This window comes from Bos grunniens, chromosome 6 (genome assembly GCF_055505025.1).
Source record: "Bos grunniens cultivar Pamir isolate PY7600 chromosome 6, Bosgru_T2T1.0, whole genome shotgun sequence".
Lineage (NCBI taxonomy): Eukaryota > Metazoa > Chordata > Mammalia > Artiodactyla > Bovidae > Bos > Bos grunniens.
In genome coordinates, this window is record NC_141170.1 from 75,095,428 (window position 1) to 75,121,159 (window position 25,732).

A 25,732-nucleotide genomic window follows, 5' to 3' on the forward strand; every position below is an offset into this window, starting at 1 on the left:
GTTATTCGAATCTGAAGCTCAGAGTAATTTCCCTGATGAAAATGAAAATATGAGTTCTGCATATGGTGAAAGAAGATGAGACATGGATGCTCAAATCACCTGGAAGGATATGTATTACAGGATATGTCTATGAATTGTTCAGTTGTACTTCGCACGCATTTATTGATTGTCCTCTCTTTGCCAGGTCTTTTGCTAAATATTGGACATATGAAAAGGACATGCATTCAGTAAATAACAGGACATCTCTTTGCCTTAAGCCTAAATGACTTTTTTTTTTAGCATCTAAGACAACATATCCTAAGCACATCCAGAGAAAACGCTTAGGCAAGCTAAATCTGTGTGTTAGTCCTATGATTCCTAGTTTCTTCCTCCATCTAACTTAAATCTCTCCAACTGCAAGTTCATTTCATTCTTGTTTGTCATCGATAGATGTACAGGCTAGTTGATAAGGACATTCATATTAACTTCTTACATTCTTGAAAAATCTTTTTTTCAGTTTTGAGAGACATGATCATCTTTGGCCTTATCTTCTTGGAACAAGAAATATAGGATTATATCTTACACTGAGAATGTGTTCTTATTCTTCAAAAAATGAATCCATTCTCAGGCTTAAAATATTTTCCCTGTGTTTTGTAGGTTATAAATTGTTGTTGACTTTAAGATTATGATGATATTGACTCCACTTGTGAAAATTAGGCCACGCCCTTCACATTTGTTCCTAAAATAAGATTCACTGACAAAGTGAAATTTATAGCCTCTTTTATAGCTCTTATTCTTTGGACACCCATGGCTTACAATGGCCTATATTTTAAAACCGTGTTTTTAAAATTATTGGCTTTGGACCACCTATATCAGAGACACTGGGGTATACTTGTTAAAAATAAAGATCATTGAGCAGTATCTTCCAATTTTTTTAATATAGCTGGAATAAACCCCAATAATTTGCATTTTAATAAGCCCCCCAGGTAATTTACATTTATACTAGAGTTTAAGAATCAATATTTTGAGGGATGTCAAGATTTGTACATCAAACTATCATGCTGTACACCTTAAAATTATACAGTAATGTACATAAGTTATTTGTCAATAGAAATAAAAAAATGCACATGTTTTATTATTATAATTCTGAGTTAAGGAGAAATTAAATGGTTTTGCAAACCAGGTCAGTTTCTTACCAATTTTGAAAATTAATAGTGGAGTCACAATTGTTAAAATATTTAATAGATATTATTCAGCTCTTTAGTGATAAAAAGACCACATTACACATATTTTTTAAATAATCCATTAAATTTCATGTAGCAAAGGAACAGAGACAGAAAAGATAGAAGAGAGTGAGATGCAGCGAGTGAAATTAGAGAAACGGAAGTAAAACTTGGTTCAAGCATAGTCTCCTGTTAAGTTTTAGCGTGGATTTTGCTTTAATTGGCGTGCCGTGGGGGTTCTTGTTATGCAAGATTGTGCCTTCATAAATGGTTCTGGCATCAATGTCTTTCCTATCTTCAGAACCAGCAAGTCTCTTCTCACTTCCCCCTCCAGGAAGAGCGCCGTGTGATTTATGTTGGGAAAATCAGGCCTGACACAACACGGACAGAACTGAGGGACCGTTTTGAAGTTTTTGGTGAAATTGAGGAGTGCACAGTAAATCTGCGGGATGATGGGTGAGAATCTTCAAGATTATTTCTTGTTTAGAAGCTGACATATGTAAAAAATTATGGCCGTAAGATTACCAGGATGGGAATGCTTTGACAGATGACATGTTGAGTTCAGAACCTTATTTATTTTCTTTCATCCCTATTTATTAATCTTTCCAGTTGAGATTTCCTGTCCCAGAAATAAGTATTTAGCGGCTTGACAGGACAATCACACTGATAAATGGATGCAGTGGTTCAGAGGCTGGCACCAGCGAAGTCTCCAAAGTGGAAAGGGTTACAGTCATATATGCTAATGCTGCCTCACTGGCTTTGAACTTTTCCTCTTTGTCTGTTGCAGAGACAGCTATGGTTTCATTACCTACCGTTATACCTGTGATGCTTTTGCTGCTCTTGAAAATGGATACACTTTGCGCAGGTCGAATGAAACTGACTTCGAGCTGTACTTTTGTGGACGCAAGCAATTTTTCAAGTCTAACTATGCAGACCTAGGTATGGATTTTACTGTACATAGAATGAGGAATCCATAATGTTGAGTTCAAAATGGAAACATATGTAAACTGTAGCCACATTGGGCCAAACCATTACTACCTTTTACCAAAGGAAATATTCGAATATAGATTTTATCCTATTTTTTTTTTTTTTTTTTTACTTTTTAACATATGAGATGATTTCAGAAGGGGCTTAGATTTTGGTAAAGAAGAGAGCAGATTGTTATACTGCCTGCCCAGATGCTGAAATTCTGCGCTGTGTGTCTTTGTATGTGTGGTGGTATATTTGGTGTGTGCATGTGTTGTTTGTTTGTAATCTCTTCTTGCTTTTGTGCCTACCCTGAATCCTTTTATACAGATGATAGCATTGGCATCATTGCTTTGCAGAGCAGAATATGGAAAATTTTTATTCTTTTTTTTCTTATTATCTCACCAACTCTTAGAAAGGTTAGCATTTCCTACAAATTATACTCAGAGAAAAAAGTAAAATTTCATGTGCTAAATCACACTATACTTTCTTTAAAACAAAAGAAGAAAATAAACCTGCTATTTTTTTTTAAGTTTTATTTTATTTTTAAACTTTACATAACTGTATTAGTTTTGCCAAACATCAAAATGAATCTGCCACAGGTATACATGTGTTCCCCATCCTGAACCCTCCTCCCTCCTCCCTCCCCATACTATCCCTCCGGGTTGTCCCAGTGCACCAGCCCCAAGCATCCAGCATCGTGCATCGAACCTGGACTGGCATCTCGTTTCATACATGATATTTTACATGTTTCAATGCCATTCTCCCAAATCTTCCCACCCTCTCCCTCTCCCACAGAGTCCATAAGACTGTTCTATACATCAGTGTCTCTTTTGCTGTCTCGTATGCAGGGTTATTGTTACCATCTTTCTAAATTCCATATATATGCATTAGTATACTGTATTGGTGTTTTTCCTTCTGGCTAACTTCACTCTGTATAATAGGCTCCAGTTTCATCCACCTCATTAGGACTGATTCAAATGTATTCTTTTTAATGGCTGAGTAATACTCCATTGTGTATATGTACTTTGAGTGCTTCCATATGATGGGTACTGTGCCAAGGCTTTGCAAGTATTTTCTCACTTAATTACCAGAACAATCCTAGAAGTAGATATTATGTATTATCATCCCCATTTTACAGATAGGGAAACTGAAGAATAGATAAGTATTCATCTTTCCTGTTATAAAAATTGTACAGACTCAAGGGGTAACATTTGGAAAATATACAAAGGTATCAAGAAAAATAGTAAAATTGCCTATCAGCCTATCACCTAGAGATAACTACTGTTACCAAGTGAGTAATGACCTGTTCAGTATTTTGTCTCAGAACATTGAATTTCTTATAGTTGAGGTTATATTATACATATATAGACTTTACAAATCTACTTTTCTCAATTAATATTATGTAAGTTCATTATTTACTGTGACTCAGGGTTAAAAATGATTTGCCAGTATATTTTAATGGTTGTACAGTATTCTGTTTGATGAGCAGTACCATTATATTTAATCATTCCATCATAGCTAACACATTTTCTGTTTTTGATATTATAAATAATGGCACAATGGGCATCTTAATTTCCTCCCCAATTTTAATTTTGCTCCTTTCCGTATTAGTCCCTATCTAATGTGTGTATTATAAGCCTTTATGTTCCTTTATGAAATAATGAAGGAAAATGGCAAGTGTCTTATGCATATGACAATTATTTAAATCAATTTATAATAATAATAATAATGAATTAACATAGAAATCTGCTCTTAAGCATTATTAGTAATGCTTAAGTCTATCTGTCTTAGTAAGTCTATCTGTACTTACTTTGGCTTGGTATAAAGAAAAAAAGTAAATACCAAATACAGGTTTTTTTTCTTCCTTCCACCGAATTGATGTCTTCTAGAGTAATTGATACAGGTGGGGTGCATTGTTCAGGGGGAATATGCTATAATTCACTTCACAAGCTAAATAGATAGTATGAAACAGGGGAGAGGCAGCTGACTGTTAGATAGAGGCCTAGGGATGAAAATATAAAAGGTGGCAAGTCATTTGTTCAAATGTTGGCTGATAAAAACAGTCAAGACAGATTGAAGTCTTGAGTTGATTTGACTTGTTTTCTTCAGTGATGAAGGCCAGGGTGTTTTCTAGTGTCTCAAAACATCTAAAGTTTAAAATAAGCTACCTCGAGGGGCCTTTAGATCACGATTCATCACTGGTAGAGGGAGCATTGGATAGTACTTCCAAATTGAACTGGAGCCTCCCTGAAATATTTCTAAGAAGAATGCTTCCCTCCTTGTTATCTCTCTGCCTCGCCAGTGGCAATAGAAACTTTACCACTGCTAAGCTGGTTCTGTATTTCCTGAAAAGTATGTTTGATGTGTATTGTAGCAGCATAGGGTTTTCCAGTTCCCTCCAGCTGTACAATCACAGGAAAGGTAGTGGATCTGAGTATAGGCCTAGTGTAGTTTGACAGCGTCTTGGCTCTGGAATCTTGCAGGCCTGGTTTTGAAACCTGAGTTAGCTTTTGACCTTGAGCAATTAAACTCCCTCAGCTTCTGGTGCTTCATTTGTAAAATACCTTATAACGTTGCCGTGAAGATTATATATGTGTTTATGAAACCCTTAGCACAGTGTCAGTGTCTGGCACAAAATAGATTCTCAATAAATGGTAGCTATAATTATGATAAAAAATGATGACAATGGGAAGTTATAAATTTCAAATTCTTTTAAAATGGAAGCATCAACACCAGGGACTAGCTTTGGAACTGAACATCATCATGTATGTCTTGTCTCTGTTCCTTGAAGAGTTCAAGTTAAGTGCTTCAGGCCATGAATGCCGAATAAGGTGCATAAACCCAGGGGGTTGCAAGAGTCAGACACAGCTTAGCGACTAAACAACAAGCTTATACTGGACTCAGAGGGATTGGCCGCTTATGTGCACATCAAGAATAAAGTGTTAAAATGATGTGATACTGATTAATTTTACCAAAAGTAAAGCAACCTTTCTTTAGATGACCATTTTTTAAAATTTTTATTTGCTTTCCTAAATTAAATTAGTTCACAATATCCCATTTCTCTGATATTTTAAAATTGACGTATAGTTGATTTACAATGTTGTGTTAGTTTCAAGTGTACAGCAAAGTGATTCTGTACATTGAAACTATATATTCATGTATGTATTTATTTGCAGACTTATAAATGATACCCATTTTAGCTGGTGTGAAATGATACCTCATCATAGTTTTGATTTATATTTCCCTAATAATGAGCAATATTGAGCATCTTTTCATGTGCCTATTGGCCATGTGTATGTCTTCTTTGCAGAAATATCCCTATTTAGGTCTCCATTTCTTGGCTGTTGAGGTTACTTAATGGTTATTACAATACTATTAATGCAAAAATGCAGTGATTTCAGTTACTATTTATGAGCCAGATTTATAAATGAGACTCAGAATTTAAAGGGATGATCAAGCTTACCATGATGAAGACAGTATTTAAGTCTGGTTTCTGTGAATCTGTTATCTGTGTATCTTTCTATTTACTGTTCTATAAACAAATGGAAAAGACTCTGATGCTGGGAGGGATTGGGGGCAGGAGGAGAAGGGGACGACAGAGGATGAGATGGCTGGATGGCATCACTGACTCGATGGATGGGAGTCTGAGTGAACTCCGGGAGTTGGTGATGGACAGGGAGGCCTGGTGTGCTGCAATTCATGGGGTCGCAGAGAGTCAGACACAACTGAGTGAGTGAACTGAACTGAACTGAACTGAAACAAATGGATCTTTCCATTTGAAAGAGCTTGATGAAAAATGTTAAAGAGGAACGACAGAAATTAAATTAGGACTATAGGGTAAAAATAGAAGGATGGATCAGGATTAAGAATATGATCATTTAAATCAGGAATTAGTTATGATCACATTAGAATTTATACTTAAGCAAGAAAAAGGAAATAAATAACATGTTGGTCACAAACTCTTATTAACTCAAAGAAATGTATTACATTATCAGCATCCTGAATATATATGTAACTTTTAATATACACTGCCATTCATTGGTAAGTCAGTCCCAGATCCCAACACAAATATTTTCAATCAGGTTTTTAATAATATGCAGGTGTTCAATAAAATACATTTATTCGACAAATACTGAGTCTCTACTTTGTGCCCACAGTTTTTTAGGTGCTAGGAATACAGCTGTGATGTTACTTATTTCTATTAATATAGTATTATTATTTATAACAATTTATTTTTAAAACTAATTAGGGTGGTTTTCAGGTTATTCCTATAAAAATTTCATTATATCTTACTTGTGGATATATCCTTCCTTTACTGGAGAGAAAGTGGATGTTATTGCCCTAGAAGTTACAGGTGGATACATTCTCTCTTCAAGCAATAAAAATTATTTTGTGGGTGCCTATTGATATAGGTATGCCCGTGAAAGCTGGTATATATATAAGCATCAGCCACCATATTTCACAGTGAAGAAACTCTTGAGAATCACTGTATCAAAGTACTTTTAATATTTGCTAATGAAAACACAGAAAGAATGAAATTCTGAGTTTCATGTAGAATGATCTTAATTTAAGACATTTTAATTCTCAAAATTTCCTCTAAGAAAAGCTTCACACATATGTTCTTGATGGTTCTATGTGGACTTCATGTCACACAGACTGCCATCACTGAATGACTCATTCATCTTCTATAATGCAACTGAAATTCTGATTTCAAGCTAATCTCTAGCAATGAGCAGGACTTATTTTTTGTCTTTATAAAAAGATTATGGTTTAAACAACAGCTGCTCAGGCAGCTTTAGTTATACAATCAAACTATTCATTAGGCTTTCAAGAGAAGAGTGTAAGCCAGTATAATTTAAGATTGATCATGTAAAATTTTGGTGATGAAAGATGGGCCCTTTTTGTCCTGTTTTTGTGTCTGAAGCTGACTGTAATTGTTCACCTTACCTGGACAAAGAAAGGTGGTAGAGACAAGGGATGATGTGAACCAGAAAAAAAAAAAGTGAAAGAATTTCCTTGTCTCTAAATGTAAGATGTCTTTAAAGTAGATTGAAGCTGGTGAGGTAGGGGAAACAGCCTGGTTCTGTAGAACTTGAGGGATTTGCCACCTTTTCAGCAGAACAACTTGTGAGGTCAATGATTAGCCTCCATCTTATCTCATATTACCCTTTTCTGTCACTTTGAGCATTTCTATTTTGTAATTTAATCTGGGTAAAACACAAATATTCATATTTTAGTAGGATTGTTAATGTTTCCCAGAAAGGTTTTGTCTTCCCTTCAAGTAAGTATTTTCGAAAGAATGAATGTGTTTGCCTATTGTATATCCAAGATACCCTTTCTCAAGCTGAAAGCCCTGTAGGAATGGTAGACTTTTCTTAGGTGTCAATGGAGAAAAATCAGAAACATTCAAAGGATTTTTACTTTATACCCAGTGGGACTGAAATATATCAATTTTGTTCAGGGCTACTGAAGTGGCATATGGAGCTTTGCACAAATGCTTACTTTGACTAGTTTAAGGATCTGAGAAAGACCATAGCTTTATTTGAAGTTGTGTGTTAGTCACTCAGTCGTGTCCCACTCTTTGCGACCCCATGGGCTGTAGCCCACCAAGCTCTTCTGTCCATGGGATTCTCCAGGCCAGAATAATGGAGTGGGTTGCCATTTCCTTCTCCAGGGAATCTTCCAGACCCAGGTAATGAACCCAGATCTCCTGAACTGCAGGCAGATTCTTTACCATCTGAGCCACCAGGGAAGCCCCATTAATGAGTAGAGAGTCTGAATTTGCCCTCTCTGGACATGAAGCATTTTCCAAAACCTTCTAATTTGGGGAGGGCTTGTACCACTGTTGCTGGGCTCCCTTGAGGTACTTGAGAACTTACGTCCCTCCAACTTTTTCAAGGGGAGCAGCAGACTGATGAGTCTGGCTTTTATACTTAATGAAATCAATCCCAATGAACAGAAAGATCAGTTCTAGCTTCTACTTTTTCCTCTCCACCTAAGTTGTTGAGGAACCTGGGGAAGTCATTTAACATAGCAGGAAGGAGGAGGAGCCTTACTTTTAAAGCACGTTGATTGCCTAGGTTGCTATTGAAAAGAAATAGCTGTTTTGATTACCTCCCAGGAGTGTTTAAATCCAACATGAGTCAATAGATGAGTGTTTTGAGTACTCATCACTCCTTACCCTCTGCAAATATATACAAGTGGTATAAATAGATAAATATATAAGCATAATTAATTAAAATATTGGTGTATATATATCATACCATCTACCATATAAATACCTTCTGAAATATACACATAATTATTAATATTCATACATATAAATACCTCCTGCAAATATATATGTAAATATATGCACATATATATGTACATACCAACACAAACCTCATATACTAATAAAATTTGGGCATATTTTGTTAAAGTATATTAACCGGATAAATTGTTTTTGAATCGGGTTATCTTAAATTAGATGATTGAATTAATGACCATAAGCAAAGGGTACATCTGACCTGGTTTGGGTTTCTTTCAGATTCAAATTCAGATGACTTTGACCCTGCTTGCATCAAGAGCAAGTATGACTCTCTGGATTTCGATAGTTTACTGAAAGAAGCCCAGAGAAGCTTACGCAGGTAATATGTTCCCTGGCTAAGGATGACAGAGGCATGGTGAATACCTCACGGGACAGCGCGTCCTTCCCTAAAAGACTATTGCAAGTCATACTTAGGAATTTCTCCTACTTTACACTCTCTGTACAAAAACAAAACAACAACAATACAAGAACAACAACAATGGTTTACATGAACCCAGCTGCTGAAGAGGCAAGAGACAGAATGGAATTCCAGTAAGCACATGTTTATTCATGGGTGTCAGCTTTGCTTTCCCTGAGTCTCTTGGTGATGGAGTGTGCGTGTGTGTGTGTGTGTGTGTGCGCGCGCGCGCGTAACTGTGTGTGTGTTTGCCTGGTTTGGGGGAAGTATGTGTGTACAGGTGGGGACTGGGGACACCTGACCAGAGCGTGCGAGGGCAAACCACTTCGAATGGCAGCAGTTCCATGAAGACACACTTAAAACCTAGAACTTCAAAATGTTCATATTCTATTCAAAAGGAAAAAAAAAAAATACGTACATCCAAAAGGAAAGAAAGCTAACCAACCAACCACAGGCCACCCTAAAATGACAGCCACTGATGTCTGGGCATCAGCCTCTGTACTCTGTTTTTTTTTTTTTTTTTTTAAGAAAGTGCAAAATCAACGTGAAGCAAGCTTTCTCTCACAACGTAATGATTATATGACAATCCTGAAGACACCGCAGGTTCTGTAGAACTCATATCCTTTCTCTCTCTTTTTCTTTCTTTTTTTCCTTTTTCCTTTTGCCAAGGAATCTGGGTGGGAGAGGATGCTGCAGGCACCGAATGCTCAACTTTCCTAACATTTTGAAGTTTCTGTAGTTCGTCCTTCCTCCTGACACCCATATAAATGTCCAAAACGTTGATCTCCCACTGCAAATTTCAAAAGCCTTGTCAATGGTCAAGCGTGCAGCTTGTTCAGTGGTTCTTTCTGAGGAGCGAGCACGGTGTTACATTACTAAGGAGAGTTGGGTAGAACTCTCTGGGATGTGTTCAGATAGTACAATTGCTACATTCTCTGATGTAGTCAAGTATTTACAGATGTTAAATGGAGTATTTTTATTTTGTGTACATACTATACAATGATGTTCTTTTTTTGTTACAGCTATGCACTGTAAATGCAGCCTTCTTTTCAAAAACTGCTAAATTTTTCTTAATCGAGAATATTCAAATGTAATTATGAGGTGAAACAATTATTGTACACTAACATATTTAGAAGCTGAACTTACTGCTTATATATATTTGATTGTAAAACAAAAAAAGGACAGTGTGTGTGTCCATTGAGTGCAACACAACAAATTGATGCTTTATGCACAACCATCCCCTCTTAGGTGAGCTTCGATCTAAGCATCTTGTCAAGAAACCTCCTAGCCCCCTAAAGGTATTAACCACTTCTGCAATATTTTTCCACATTTTCTTGTTGCTTGTTTTTCTTTGAAGTTTTATACACTGGATTTGTTAGGGGAATGAAATTTTCTCATCTAAAATTTTTCTAGAAGATATCATGATTTTATGTAAAGTCTCTCAATGGGTAACCATTAAGAAATGTTTTTATTTTCTCTATCAACAGTAGTTTTGAAACTAGAGGTCAAAAATCTTTTTAAAATGCTGTTTTGTTTTAATTTTTGTGATTTTAATTTGATACAAAATGCTGAGGTAATAATTATAGTATGATTTTTACAATAATTAATGTGTGTCTGAAGACTCTCTTTGAAGCCAGTATCTCTTTCCCTTGGCAGAGTATGATGATGGTATTTATCTGTATTTTTTACAGTTATGCATCCTGTATAAATACTGATATTTCATTCCTTTGTTTACTAAAGAGACATATTTATCAGTTGCAGATAGCCTATTTATTATAAATTATTAGTTGGTGAAAATAATAAAGCCAGTGGAAATTTTCTACCTAGGATGCATGGCAATTGTCAGGTTGGAGTTTAAGTGTTTCATTTGGGAAATTCCGCTTTGCAGAAGCAGTGTTTCTACTTGCACTAGCATGGCCTCTGACGTGACCATGAAGTTGTTCTTGATGACATTGCTTCTGCTAAATTCAATAAAAAAAAAAAAAAAAAAAACTTCAGTAAAACCTCCATTTTTGAGCATCAGGATTTCCTCTGAGTGTGGAGCCCTGGAATGGAAGTCAGTAAAGTTTGGCGCGTGTACTCAAGTTTCTGAGTTGAAATTCAATTACAGTATGGCCGACGTGACTTTTCTGGAAGACATGATATACCTACTATGTAACCATTCTTTTCCTTTCTCTCGCCCAACACGATCGTATAAAAATGGATTACACCCCCAGGCCAATGCAGCTAATTTTGAAAGCTGCATTCATTTATCACCAGCATATTGTGTTCAGAGTGAATCCACTGTCTGTCCTGTCGGATGCTTGCTTGAGTTTTTGGCTTCTTATTTCTAAGTAGATAGAAAGCAATAAAAATACTATGAAATAAAAGAACTTGTTCACAGGTCCTGCGTTACAACCGTAACACATCTTTAATCTGCCTAATTCTTGTTCTGTAGGTTAAATGCAGGTATTTTAACTCTGTGTGGACGCCAAACTAAAGTTTACAGTCTTTCTTTCTGAAATCTGAGTATCTTCTGTTGTAGAATAAGAATAAAAAAGACTATTAAGAGCAATAAATTATTTTTAAGAAATGGATATTTAGTAAATCATATTATGTGTTCAAGGACCAGATACGTTCTCTATTTTGCCTTTAAATTTTTTGTGATCCAATTTTCAATACATTCTCCTTTTTGCCCTGGATCGTTGACATGAGTCAAAGACTGGGTTTCCTTTCTTACTTGTCAAAAGACAACACTACAGATTTCATGTTGAGGATTCATTTATTCCCACCCTTCTGGCCTGACAAATATTGTTACCATGAAGATAGTTTTCCTCCATGGACTTCAAATTACATCTAAAATTAGTGCAAAGAGAGAATCACTAGACCATCCACATAGAGCTTTTGTATCTTATGCAGACACTGTGGGTAGCCCATCAAAATGTAAACTGTGTTCCTTTTATTTTTATTTTTAATTTTTTTGGAGAGTATATTTCAAATGAACACATGCACCCATCATCACTGGAGGCAAATTTCAGCATAGATCTGTAGGATTTTTAGATGACCCTGGGCCATTGCCTTCATGCTGTGGTAAGTACCACATCTACAATTTTGGTAACTGAACTGGTGCTTTAGAAATGTGGGTTTGTTTTTTTTTTTTTAAGAGATGTAGCAGAATAATTCTTCCAGTGCAACAAAATCAATTTTTGCTAAATGACTCTGAGAGCAACGGTTGGGCTGTCAACATTCAAAGCAGCAGAGAGGGAACTTTGCACTATTGGGGTGTGATGGTTGGGTCAGTTGAAAAAAAAAGGAAACCTTTTCATGCCTTTAGATGTGAGCTTACAGTAGGTAATGATTATGTGTCCTTTTTTGATGGCTGTAACGAGAACTTCAATCACTGTAGTCTAAGACCTGATCTATAGATGACCTAGAATAGCCATGTAATATAATGTGATGATTCTAAATTTGTACCTATGTGACAGACATTTTCAATAATGTGAACTGCTGACTTGATGGAGCTACTTTAAGATTTGTAGGTGAAAGTGTAATACTGTTGGTTGAACTATGCTGAAGAGGGAAAGTGAGTGATTAGTTGAGCCCTTGCCGGGCTTTTTTTTCCACCTGCCAATTCTACATGTATTGTTGTGGTTTTATTCATTGTATGAAAATTCCTGTGATTTTTTTTAAATGTGCAGTACACATCAGCCTCACTGAGCTAATAAAGGGAAACGAATGTTTCAAATCTACTTCTGCTTTTCTTATTTATCACAACCAAACTCCTGGCACGTTCCTCAGATCAGTATACGTTACTCGCTTATCATTATTCTGTTTCCTCTCTGGATCACCTGCCCTCCCCTTGCTTTTCCATATTCATGAATGGATTTCAGCTCTAAGGTAACGTGCGCCTTCTGTATTTTACCTTGTCTCCTTTCAAACAGTAAAGGCGGAACTGGTGATTTCTCTAATGAGAAGTGACGTCGGACTTTATCAAACAGATTAGCTCTGTTTTTGTACTTAACCCTGGAAAGTATGAATTTTAAGTACAAGCCACTGCCTCAGCGAGAAAGCTGCTGAATATTTCAGCTTAGGAAGCAATTCTACCATAATGGACTGAATATATATTTTTATTGAAGTATAGTTGAACTATACTATCCATTGAACATTGATTTACAATGTTATGTTAGTTTCTGGTGTAGAGCATAGACTGAATATTTCTTGAAGACTTGTAACAGAATGCACCTCCCTGTCTCTCTGTCATATGTAAGTAATCAGGTTAAATATGGGACAAGTTGATAGATTACTGCTGGTATGGCTTGCTGTCAGGATGTCCACCATGCTTTGTAGGTGATTGGTGGTCCGAATGACAGAGATGACAGAGAATGTGTTACTAGCGCTCTGCCAAATCTGGATTTCAGCTGGTGGTCTCTACTCCCAGCTGCTTGTAAGATTCAGCATAAGCCTAGCCACGGGGAATGTGGCTAAATATATTTCAGCCCCCAGTTCCCCTTTCTCCTACAGAAAAAAATATTCATAATTATTGGAAATGTGAAGGAGCTACCAATAATACATTGAAACCTGCTAAGTAACCCAAGAAGCATTTCTTATGGCTATATTTCTATTTTATAGCACTGTAAGATTTGCCAATTATTATATCAAAAGAGAAAATAAAAACTTACTATCATCTTACCCAAATATTGCATTCTTCTACAACTGTGATTCAGTGAATAAGCCTCACATCACAACTTGTCTTCATTGATGGTTAAATTGAACAGGGCATTTTGAATATTCTGGTTGGAATTAAAAAGAGCAGTGGAAAAATTACAGTCTTCCTTTTAAAGGGTTAACTTTTTACCCTTAAAAATCTTTTGAGGGTAAAGAGAGATTTTCAAGGGGAAAAAAATAGTAGCCACTAGTCATGTACAGGAGCATCCTGATTAGAGAGTAAGGATTCATTTGATGTTGTCCTCAAACATTAAATCACTTCCATCCTTGATGATACTAATGGCAAAATAATTATTGAAACCAAAATTAGGTTGACAAAAATAAATGAACACTGGATAGGAATAGTTTATTGAAAAGGAGCTTGTTTCAATTCAAAAGTCCTCCAAACTAAATCTGTTTAATGTGATATTGGTTCAAAATCCTTTTTCAGCATTGCCGGTTTTCTCTTTCTTGTAGCATTATTTAGCTAATCATTGGATAAAATTTATGACTGAGAGCATTATTATACTCATTTGACACTAGTGTTACTAGCTACAGTTGTAACTCAGTATTAATTATAGAATATTTTAACCAAGGCGTAGTTTTTGCAATGTTTACTTTATATTAATCTTATACTTTGCTATTCTCTTTGCTAGTCCTTGTTTTCACACACAGTATACACTATTATAAATCAATCTTCATACTTTATCAAACAGCAGAGAGTAATAAAGAAGGTCACAACTCATAGAGGAGCTCCTCGGAGGTTTGTAACATCATGATTTAAATCTCAGAAAGATTTAATCAAAAACTGAATTAATCCCTGGGGAAATAGATGCTCTATAGATTCTATTGATGGGCACAGAGAAGCCTATTTCTTTTCACTGGTCTCTGTTAACATGATGGGGAAAGGAGCAAAGTTTTTTTCTGTGAGAAAGAAAATAAGATTTCCTCAGTGGGGGAAGGGTAATATGCAATGACCTTTGTGTCACGTTTCTTCCCTTTCAGTCAACATGTTCCTTTTTATTCTGCTTACCATGGTGTTATCCACTCTTCTCGTTCATGGTTAAGTTAAATGCCCTCCACCCTCCTGCTCCCTTCAGTACATCCCATGTGATTCCAGTAATTCTGCAAAGTCCCACAAGCTCCACTCCAGTCAAGCATGTGGAATGTGTGAGTCACAAGAGCTGGTTTCCAGGGCTTCTGTTGCAGTCAGGTGACTGCCCCTGAGGCAAATTCTCAGCATTCAGGGACACTGGAAACTTGCAGGAAGAAATGATCAGAAAATTCAGGACCATGTTACACTGGAAAGCCTAACATTGTTCCTCGATTAGACTCTATACTAATGACAAAATGCCATTTCCCTCCCATATGCCTCTTTTCTGTCCATCATTCTACAGGAATGTGATCATCCTCCTTTTAATCCTAAAACCATTCCTTACCATCGGCTGACTTATAAAAGGGGCAGAGTGGAATTAATTAATTGAGAAAAAGTGAGAGAACTTTTAGAGGAGAAAACCAAATGATCCTATAATATTTTCATGATTAAATTAAATGAGCATAATTATACATGCACATATGAATACCAGGACATTATTATCATCAAGAACCTTAAAATATTGTATTGTTCCAAATATATGCATATAGCACTTACTGAAGATGAGTAACTAGTGTGATATTTGAATTTGCTTATTGACCATTTTCATATATTTTCATATATTAATTTCTAGTAGGAAGAAGCTGAATTATTAGGGAAAATCATGGGGTGATTTAGAAAAAATATTGTGCTTCTGTTCGTTTTGGAAACTCAGGAGCACTTAGCAACATTATCTTTTTTTCCACATAGTTTTCTGTGATGGATTTTCAACAAGATGACATCCAAGTGAAAGCCAAAATTAAATGGGAAGGAAAGAATGTTAAGTGGTAAAATCCTAAATAGCTTATTAGACTACTTAATTGGAGAGAATTTATTTTTGCCGCTGTTAGGAAGTCTATCGTCAAGCTTCTCTTTAACAATACTAATTGAAAAAGAAAAGGGGGACTATGGTAATATAGTTACCACACAATACCCTCCAGCAAGTCATTTAAGGAAATTCACAGGTACTTTCCTTTGATTCACTTTGGTGTTGTTGAAAATTATTCATATCAATGCTATCACACTTCATTTCCAACCCGATCTCTTACTCCTACCAGAGCTTCACAGTGTACTTAAAAAAGGACTGAAAAGAAAATGAAGCTGTGCTTGTTCCTAATTTAACCATGTAGCAGGTTTTCAGCTTGATTGCTATACCCTTTAGTCAAATGACTCATGTTTTGTCATACTTAGAGGTATTGCCCTCTGTAAGCACGTCACTATTTGTTGGTAAGAATGTGTGTACACTGTCCAGAACGATGATTAATTACTCTACTTGCCAGAGACGACCAAGTTAGTAAGCAGGTCACACAGCATGTCATGTGGCCACGTTACTTTCATGTCAGGTATCTTCATGATCAAGGGCAACACATGGCCTAATTACTTTTCCTCCAGTTATCTGGCGACACGGGTCAACATCTGAATTGCTATCAGACCATCCAATAGAAAAACGATTGCAGGGAAAGCAAAAATTGGAGATCTCCACCACATGTTTGGCCTCTGGGTCTGAGGCTGAGAAGTGCCTATGTGCTGGCACTGACAATTTTCCATTTTTAATGGCAGATATGGGGACATCCAAAGGGAGCGTCAGTGTATGCTCCTGATGAATGAAACGATTCATAAAGAGCTAATAAGAGTTCCTTTGTCACATGGTGCCAGGGTCTCATTGAGTCACCTTCTGCCATGACACACCATGGCAAGAACTAAAACTAGAAAGGTCAGCTGAAGGAAAGAGATGGAATAAATAGAAGGTTAACCAAACACAGTTGAACTTCAGGTACACAGCAAGGTTCGGGCAAAGATTCCCCCTGGTTTCTTTTGCCCTGTATGCTGACTTATTTCTATGGGTTTATATAAACAAAAGGGGTGATTGTACAGTGAGGAGTGAAACTGTGAATAAGAGAATGGACTTTACAAAGCTGGTTCCATATGTAAGTGTGGTTCTGTGTCAGCTAGAAGGCAATTGGCTTTAATAGACCTGGTGTTTTGGTTGAAAGAGTTACTAAAATCCTGTTAACTGCCTGGACTGTTAGACTGGTGGGATGCTCTTAGAGACTCCCCTAATCAGGTTTTGGAGAGAAATGTTCAGTTTTATTTTTGCGGATTGATAAAAAGATACCCCATGTGTATACAATAAATAGGACTCTTCACCTTCCAATGATGTGTTGCAGAAGATCCCATTTTTTCCCTTCTAATTGGTTTAGTTTTACCATTCCCAGAGTTGCTACCTGCAGCCAGGGAGCATCAGAGACTTGCAGCATTTTGAAGATTAAACTTGAACCCCCTCAAAATTCATATCTGGTAGGTACCATGGGGACATGTAAATTCATGGCATTGGAATGATTTAAAGGCATTATTTGATTTTTCTCATGCTCTTAAAAACTTAGCTTTACCATCTCCATTTGGAAATTTGATCAACTTGGAGGTGCCTCTTCTCAGAATCAGGTGACACACCTGGCTAATCCACGTGGCCAAGCTCAGTGAGGTCAGTTAAAATTACAAAGAGAGCAAAAAGACAATTTCACCTCAGGTGATGACATCTGAGACTTTCCTCTAACATCTTAATTTTCAAATTAGATGAATCTTTCTGCTATAGTAAGAAGGCTAATATGAAAATCTATCTTCCATTTGAAAGTCCAGAAAACTCAGGCTGTGATTAAAACAGTGAGGATAATTATCGTAACCATGGTGGTATCAACTAGTATTTATTGTGGGCTTACAATCTTTTTGTCACTTTGCTTGACTCTTTATGTGAAGGTTCTTAATAAATCCTCCTAAAGTAAAGAATGAGGTAGTGCACCATTATTCTTACCTTATAAATGAGAAAATGGAGGGATAGAGAAGTAACTACCAAGATTTGGGTAAAGTCCAGTTCCCTAAAACTTATTTAATTGACTATTGTGCTGTATATAACACCTCCACCAACAAAATACACCCAGAAGAAAACATTTTTCCATTGGAGGTGATTAAAAAGTTTGTGTGGTTTTGTTATCACCATCTTGTTAAAGTCAAATCTTGTATATAATGCATTCATTCATTTCCCATTCACTGAACACTTCCAATGGGCCAGAAACCACACTAGGTACTAAGAGCAGAAGGGACTAGCTGGCAATATAGTAAGACAAAATTAAACTGTGTATTTCCTTATAGCAACAGCAAGACACTCTTGCCAGGAGTGTGAGAGTATGTGTGTGTTTATACACATGTACATGTGTACATGTGTATATGTACAGTTGATCATTGAACAACATGGGTTAGGAGCGCCTATAACCTGTACACTCAAAATCTGGGAATCACTTTACAGTTAGCCCTCCATATATGTGATTCCACAATACATCATATTTAAAAATCCAAGTAGGTATAAGTAGACCCTAGCAGTTCAAACCCATGTTGCCCAAAGGTCACCTGTATATATATACATATGCATATGTGTGTATGTATACCTGTGTATATGTATCTGTGTGTATATATGTGCATGTATATGTATATGTTGTGTGTCACATGGGTGTTTGTGTTTTCTGGAAAGTTTATTGCTATATAACTAATGTCTATGAAATTGAGCCAGAGATTCTAATACTTAATGGGCATGAATCGCAAAGGGCTGTGATCCCATGGGAAACAATTTGATTTAAAAGGACTGACAATCAACTTTTTAAAAAAGTAGACCTCCTCCCTGCTTTGAAGTTGGTACACCATTACCACTTAGATATTTGATAATAAAAATAATCAATATTTTATAGCTCTTTATGGTTTTCCCAACACTGTTTAAAAGTTTTAAAACACTATTTTAAAGCTATGTGACAAGCTACAAGTACAATCACTAACAACCTTTCAACCGAATGCTTTCTTTTTCCTGTGGGTATAGTCGTTGTTATCTTGAATATCAGCTGTTCATGACAGAGGACACTCTTAAAATTTCTCATGTGTTTTTGTCTGAATTTCTCTCTCCAGTGCTAACCTTTCTATAGTTAGGTCTTAGGATTACTGTGGAAATCAGTCACTAGATACTCATAATTCAAGGTTATGGCTGGCCTTTTTGGGGTAGTGTCCATATACCTGGAATCAATAGCAGAAGAAAGAGGGTTCACTTTCTAACACTGCAATATTTGGGCTACATTTCTAATCTGTGTGGCCAAGCTCAGTGAGGTCAGTTAAAATTACAAAGAGAGCAAAAAAAGCAAAATGATGCCATTTGAGGCAACATGGATGCAGCTAGAGATTATCATACTAAGTGAAGCAAGTCACAAAGAGAAAGACAAATAATATATGATATCCCGTATATGTGGAATCTGGGCTTCCCTTGTGGCTCAGCTGGTAACGAATCTGCCTACAATGCAGGAGACCTGGGTTCGATTTCTAGGTTGGGAAGATCAGCTGGAGAAGGGAAGGGCTACCCCCTCCAGTATTCTCACCTGGAAAATTCCATCAACTCTATAGTCCGTGGGGTCACAAAGAGTTGGACACGGCTGAGAGACTTTCAACTATGACACAAATGAACCTATCTACAAAAGAGAAAGACTCACAGTCACAGGAAATACGCCAGTAACAGTTGCCAAGGTGGGTAGAGGTGGGGAAGGGATGGAGTGGGATGTTGGGGTTAGCAGAAGAAAGCTTTTATGTATGGAATGGATAAGCAGCAAGGTCCTACTGTACTACATAGACAACTGTATTCAAATCTTATGATTAACCATAATGGAAAGGAACATATACATCTATAAATGAATCACTTTGCTGTGTAGCAGTTCAGTTAAGTTCAGTTACTCAGTCTTGTCCAGCCCTTTGCTACCCCATGGACTGCAGCACACCAGACCTCCCTGTCCATCACCAACTCCTGGAGTTTACTCAAACTCATGTCCATTGAGTCAGTGATGCCATCCAGCCATCTCATCCTCTGTCGTCCCCTTCTCCTCCCGCCTTCAATCTTTCCCAGCATCAGGGTCTTTTCAAGTGAGTCAGTTCTTCGCATCAAGTGGCCAAAGTATTGGAGCTTCAGCTTCAGCATCAGGCCTTCCAATGAATATTCAGGACTGATTTCCTTTAGGATTGACTGGTTGGATTTCCTTGCTGTCCAAGGGACTCTCAAGAGTCTTCTCCAACACCACAGCTCAAAAGCACCAATTCTTAGGTGCTCAGCTTTCTTTATACTCCAACTTTCACATCTGTACATGACTACTAGAAAAACCATAGCTTTGACTAGATGGACATATGTTGGCAAAGTAATGTCTCTGCTTTTTAATAAGCTGTTTAGGTTAGTCATAACTTTTCTTCCAAGGAGCAAGTATCTTTTAATTTCATGGCTGCAATCACCATCTGCAGTGATTTTGAAGCCCCCCAAAATAAAGTCTGTCACTGTTTTCTTATCTATTTGCCATGAAGTGATGGGACCAGATGCCATGGTCTTAGTTTTCTGAACATTGAGTTTTAAGCCAACTTTTTCACTCTCCTCTTTCACTTTCATCAAGAGGCTGTTTTTCTTTGCTTTTTGCCATAAGTGTGGTGTCATCTGCATATCTGAGGTTATTGATATTTCTCCCGGCAATCTTGATTCCAGCTTGTGCTTCATGCAGTCCAGCGTTTCTCATGATGTACTCTGCATTTAAGTTAAATAAGCAGGGTGACAATTAATACCATATTGTAAAGCAAGTATACTTCTATAAAAAAAGAAAGAAAAAAAGAAAAATTATAAAGAGGTAGGAGAGGTAGTTTATGGACTTTGGGTTTTGGCATTCTATGATCCTTAAAAAATAGTCTAAGGCTTTTGGTCTCCATGGTGGAAGAAAACATTGCAGCAATGACTGGTTTAACAATGACTACATAATGGATATTGTCACAGACTCTTTTAAAAATGTTTTTACGTTTTAATCAGAAAACATATCACACGGACAGGTAAGTGCATAAAATAATCAAATACAGCCTCATGTATTCACTCCCAGAGTTTATGAGATCCTAACATTTACCCACTATGATAAAGATTGCTCTGAAAACAAATCACATACCAGTCTCTTTTCTTCTCCTTCCCTCCTCAGTAGTGGCCTGTCTCCTGTGGTTGGTGTGTAGCTATTCCAATCCATTTCTTTTTCTCTTAACTACCTTTCTATGTCTCCCAAAGTAAGATGCAGTATTATGTTGTGCCTTTTGAAAACGTACATAATGTTTTCCCACTGTACCGTATCCTTTTCTGCAATTTGCAGTGGTGCCTTTTAATGCAAATGCAATTAGAACAATTCAGCCTTGCTGTAAGCCAGAAGGAAATCCTTCTTTCCAGGTGTTTGGAGTTGCCTTAGCAGCTGCTCCAACTGTCCCAGCTAATCATTCTTCACAGCGTTCCTGACATTCATCTTGGTTTCCTATTTATCACTTTGGCTCATGGTTAAGTGCATTTATGCAATATCTTTAAAAGTCTTTGACCCTTGATCCACAGCCTCATCTTGCTTATTGAGTGGTTATAAAGTTATTCCAAGGGAACAGGAAGTCATAAAATCACAGCAGAAGTTGGAAACCCATACCTAGGGAGGTTTTGTTTGTTTATTTTAAATAATATAATGGATTCTGATGTTTCTTCTTTGTTAAGTCAGAGATTTTTGCCAGACTCCTAACCTTCCCATTTCCACATACCTGTCCATGGCCATGCCCTCTCCAGAGAGGACATTGGGAAGCCCCAGCACTGAAGAAATTATTTCTTGTAATAGTAACCAATTAAACTAGTTACCAGCTGGGGAGAATGTTTCAGCACTTAAGTTAATTGAACTGTTGCAAACTAAATATGATTCTAAATTGTTCCAGTATTCTAAAGCACTTCATGCGTGCAGATAAAAACGAAAAAAAAAAATAACCAACTCGGTTTGAAATGTGCAAATCAGGCATATAGCACTGACATTTAGATCTATGACCTGATAACTCTGAAGTAGGTACCTTAAAAAACTTTGTGGGCTTACTTTTTTCTTCTTTTGCTGAGCTCTCCTTTGCAACCCCAGAACCACCACTCGATGTGATATTCAGTAAGTGGAAGTCAGGCTGCAATCAAAATGGGAACTGTCTGCATTAGGGTTTTTCTACCAATTTCCCCAGAAAATAACCTCTTTGTGATTCATTCCATGGGCCAAGTAAAAAAGAAACTATTGAGAGAAGGTTGGACTTAATAGAGCAAATATAGTTGTGTGTGTGTGTGTGTGTGTGTGTGTTCTTCCTTGGAGAGAATGTGGCTAGAATGTGGTTTGTGTATCTGCTTGGAGGGCATAGTTTTTCTTGAGGGTGGCCTTTCTGTATTGAGGACCACTGTACATAATCAGTGAATATTTAAATTCAAGAGTAAACCTGGATGGTAGAAGATACTACTCCTCCATTGGATTTGTCTTTTCTTCATGTCTCCCCATTGCCCCAAAATATACAGATGCTATTCCATTCTGTGGCTGTGAATTTTCCAACACTCTACATGGTTAGGCCAAAGGTTGGATTTGGATGGATTGTTTAAGATGTTGGGATGGGCTGAGAACCCCTCTGCAGCTTAATGAATCACCATGAGTAACAAGTTACTCAGGATCCATGGTAATTCTTATACCCCTCCAAGGACACTTCTTCCCCTTCCAAAGGAAACTTACAAATATGATGATGAGAAATACCATATCCACTGATTTCATGGTCTCTGAGAAGGTAAATAAAATTCAAAGAATTATAGAATTAACAACAGGAGAAGGGTCTTAGGGGTCACAGTCAAGAACACTCGGGGTCATAGAGGGTAAGTCTTTGGCTTCCTGTCACACAATGGTTAGAATGTAGGCTGTCATTCTTATCTCAGTGACACCACAAGTTGCTGAGCACCATACAGTATCAGATGGGAACCAGCAATACATTGACAAGAATAAATTCACACAGAACAAACTTGAGTCCATAAGGACAACGGGGATATTGACTGACCAGCCAGGGAGGCAGAATTAATCTTATTACGGATTAGACTACTGCATCCATAGTAAGAGGTGAGTGGTGCATGGCAGTTTCCTTTCTCCAAAATATTTCTTTTATGGCTGATCAATCATACTGGAAATTCAACACTTAGTGATTCATGTATGTTTTAATGAAACTGAAAGTACTCTTGGGAAAGATGAAAAACTATGGCCATTGCCAGTTCTAACTCCCTGTTGCTCAGATCATTTCAAGATGCTAGGTGGTTGTGTTAGAGCAAAAATGAGAACAATCAGAAAACCCGACCTCCCTCACTGGAGGAATGCAGGAAGGAGAATAACATTGGGCAGAAGAAGAACATACAGTGAGCATGTCCTTGCCTTCATTATCACGTTGAAGTTTGAGTGAGTCCCTAGGAGAAGTTGTAATACTCACTTATATTCTCAATACCTAAGAACTTTCTTCCTCACTTATTTAAAAACATTCATGAAATATTTAATATTTACTTTGAGGTAGAACTAGAAGGGATGAATCATGTATTTCCTACACTTAAGAAAATCCCAATCAAGTGTGGAGACATATAGAGTACTTGATTAAATTTAGAAACACATCCGCTATGATCCAGACAACACTGTCATCCCCAGAGTAGCAAAAGCCAGTTAATGAGATGCCCTGTCCTCAAGGAATCTGCAGTCTAGTGAATGCATACAATGTGATGAGTGAATAATTCAGAAACATCCCAAGATCTATGGAAACAAATTCATTACTCATCAGGGAGAATGGACAGTGAAAGTTCCATGGGATCTTTTTTAAAACTTTTTTATTTATTTTTAATCGAAGGATAATTGCTTTACAGTATTGTGTTGGTTTTTGCCAAACTTATTACCAGAATTGACCTTGATATATGGAACTGGCAGTAGGAGAAAGAGAAGCAGTAAAATTATATTTCTCCAGATCTCTCCTGGAATGGAGAACAGTCAGGCTTCCCTTAATATGTCTGCCTATGGATACTTGCCATCTTTCATTGACTTAGTTCAGGGGTTGCCTTCTCCAGAAAAGTTTTCCAGACCTCTCTGTCCCCACTTTGTGCCTGAGATTTGTAGAACTGATGTTTTTATGTCTTCTGTGTATACACCTATCACAGCAACCAAAATATCATATCCTAATGTCTTAGTTTACCTTCGTTTTGCCCTCTGAGTTTGTGAGGATGTTGGCTGGCTGACTGGATAGATGAATGAAAATTGACAGGATTTTCAGTTTTTGCTAAATGAATCCACAAATACCCTGGCTCTGAATCATTTCTGGATGATCATACTTTTCAAGCTCCTATAAGAAGGATGATTTATGATTCTTGATTTGGGAAAATGATCCCTCAAAACTTCTCTGAGAAATTAGGTTCAAGGAATACTCATATAGTAGCATTTCCCCTCTCTTGGCTCATTCCAAGAAACGCCCCCTGAAATGAGAGTCTCCTATGAGAGACTGTTACTTCTTCATTTGAGGGCAGTTGTAAAGAGCTCATTGTACCCAGTGTTTAAGAAACACGAGCTGTCTTTCCTCAGAGCTTTTTGACTCCCCTCCCCGCCATGCCCAGGCTAGTTCTGGGGAATCTGCCTGCTACTTCTTGCTTCCAAACATACTTTGCTTCTCTTTCCTAGCTGCATGGTCTGATTTCAGATTTCTTGGCTAACACATTACCCAGGCCAATCTTATAGCTCTTTAGCCAAGTGGGAACTTGGGTCAAGGCAAGGAGCCTGCTGATGACTGGGGCACACAATGAGGTTTCCTGGGGGTTGGTCATTATTTTCACAAACTGGTTATAGTTTAAGGGGAATTTCTCCAAGGGCACAGAGATTTCTGCTAATCCAAAGGACTTCTTAAGGAAGCTTGAAACAGCACAAAAACTCCACCTGAGCAAAAATGGCAGAAGCAGGGGAGATTTGCTCATACCTTCCAAGTATCTATCCCCAAAGTCTCATTTCTGCTATTTCTATGGCCAAATGAATTGTCACAGCCATGTGCATCCCTTACCCAGCAATCTGTTTATCAAGAAAGAGAAGCCTGTTGTCTCCCAATTTCTACTTTCCAGGTGACTGATATTAATTAGTTTGCAGCAAGCACAATTTATCTCTAGCTGAAACCAAAGCAGATGAAAATACTGCCATGCAATAAGATTTCTTTTCTTGAAACGATGAATGGGATGAAGATACTTATCTGGGAGAACAGGTTTCAGGTGGAGCTTCCATCAGCCGTACTTTGAAATGCATTGTTAAACTATGGCTGATCTGGGTAAGAAATAAAAATAGCTTGTCATAGTTTGATGACATTAACTCATTTCCAGCACAAGAAGCTAAGGGCCCAGCAAAATGATAGACTTGCTCTGAGAGTAAAAAGTGCCAAATCCGTTAATAACTCTGGAGTTAGTTCTCAATTATTGGCATTTTTTGAAAGATATCACTAATTTCCTCAAAGCTCTGATATCACTTTACAATTCACCTCCATGCACTAATGCAGAAAACAAAGTTTTTAAATCACTCTACCTTTTTATTATTGAGATAACTCCTTAAAATTGTCCCTTCTGGCTAGTTTGCATATGGAGTCAGCAATGAATAGTGAAGAAATTGACAAAGATAATTAGGACAATCTGACCATGAAATAACTGTCTACCATAGCTGTGTGATCCTAGTAAATTTATTTCTTGACATTTTCAGCCTCAGTTTCCTCAAGAAAAAATGGGAAGACAAAGCCCAGGCTGTGGGGTTGATATGACATTTCTTAGTCTAATTTATGTAAAATTACCCAGTATGATGAACATACTTCCTTTCCTTCTTAGTGACCCAAACAGACAATCTTAATGCCTTTTAAAAATTGGAAAACAGTGATGAAATCTGATGTCAAAAGGATACTTCATATTAGCTCAGTTCAGTTGCTCAGTTGTATCTGACTCTTTGTGACCCCATGGACTGCAGCACGTCAAGCCTCCCTGTCCATCACCAACACCTGGAGTTTACTCAAATTCATGTCCATTGAGTCAGTGATGCCATTCAACCATCTCATCCTCTGTCATCCCCTTCTCCTCCTGCCTTCAATCTTTCCCAGCATCAGGGTCTTTTCCAATGAGTCAGTTCTTCACACCAGGTGGC

At 37.3% G+C, this 25,732-nt stretch overlaps 1 protein-coding gene and 1 long non-coding RNA gene across 19 annotated transcripts in view; one reads left to right on the forward strand and one right to left on the reverse strand.

The window, feature by feature from the left end:
• Nucleotides 1–12,606, forward strand: part of PPARGC1A (PPARG coactivator 1 alpha) — a 716,069-nt gene extending 703,463 nt beyond the window's left edge. For 11 of the 18 annotated variants that reach the window (XM_086406254.1, XM_086406261.1, XM_086406255.1 and 8 more), the window contains 3 exons: nucleotides 1,504–1,658; nucleotides 1,990–2,141; nucleotides 8,701–12,606. In XM_086406254.1, the coding sequence (XP_086262380.1) occupies nucleotides 1,504–1,658; nucleotides 1,990–2,141; nucleotides 8,701–8,804 (411 nt within the window). In that variant the 3' untranslated portion in view covers nucleotides 8,805–12,606. The remainder of the gene's footprint in view (nucleotides 1–1,503; nucleotides 1,659–1,989; nucleotides 2,142–8,700) is intronic. The other 7 variants (XM_086406256.1, XM_086406265.1, XM_086406264.1 and 4 more) reach the window with 1 other exon arrangement.
• Nucleotides 12,607–19,894: 7,288 nt separating this feature from the next.
• LOC147370892 (uncharacterized) lies at nucleotides 19,895–21,513 on the reverse strand. The gene is made up of 2 exons (XR_015165529.1): nucleotides 20,687–21,513; nucleotides 19,895–20,280 (listed from the first exon to the last, which is right to left on the reverse strand). It is a non-coding gene; the product is annotated as an uncharacterized LOC147370892 (long non-coding RNA).
• Between the last annotated feature and the right edge of the window lie 4,219 nt (nucleotides 21,514–25,732).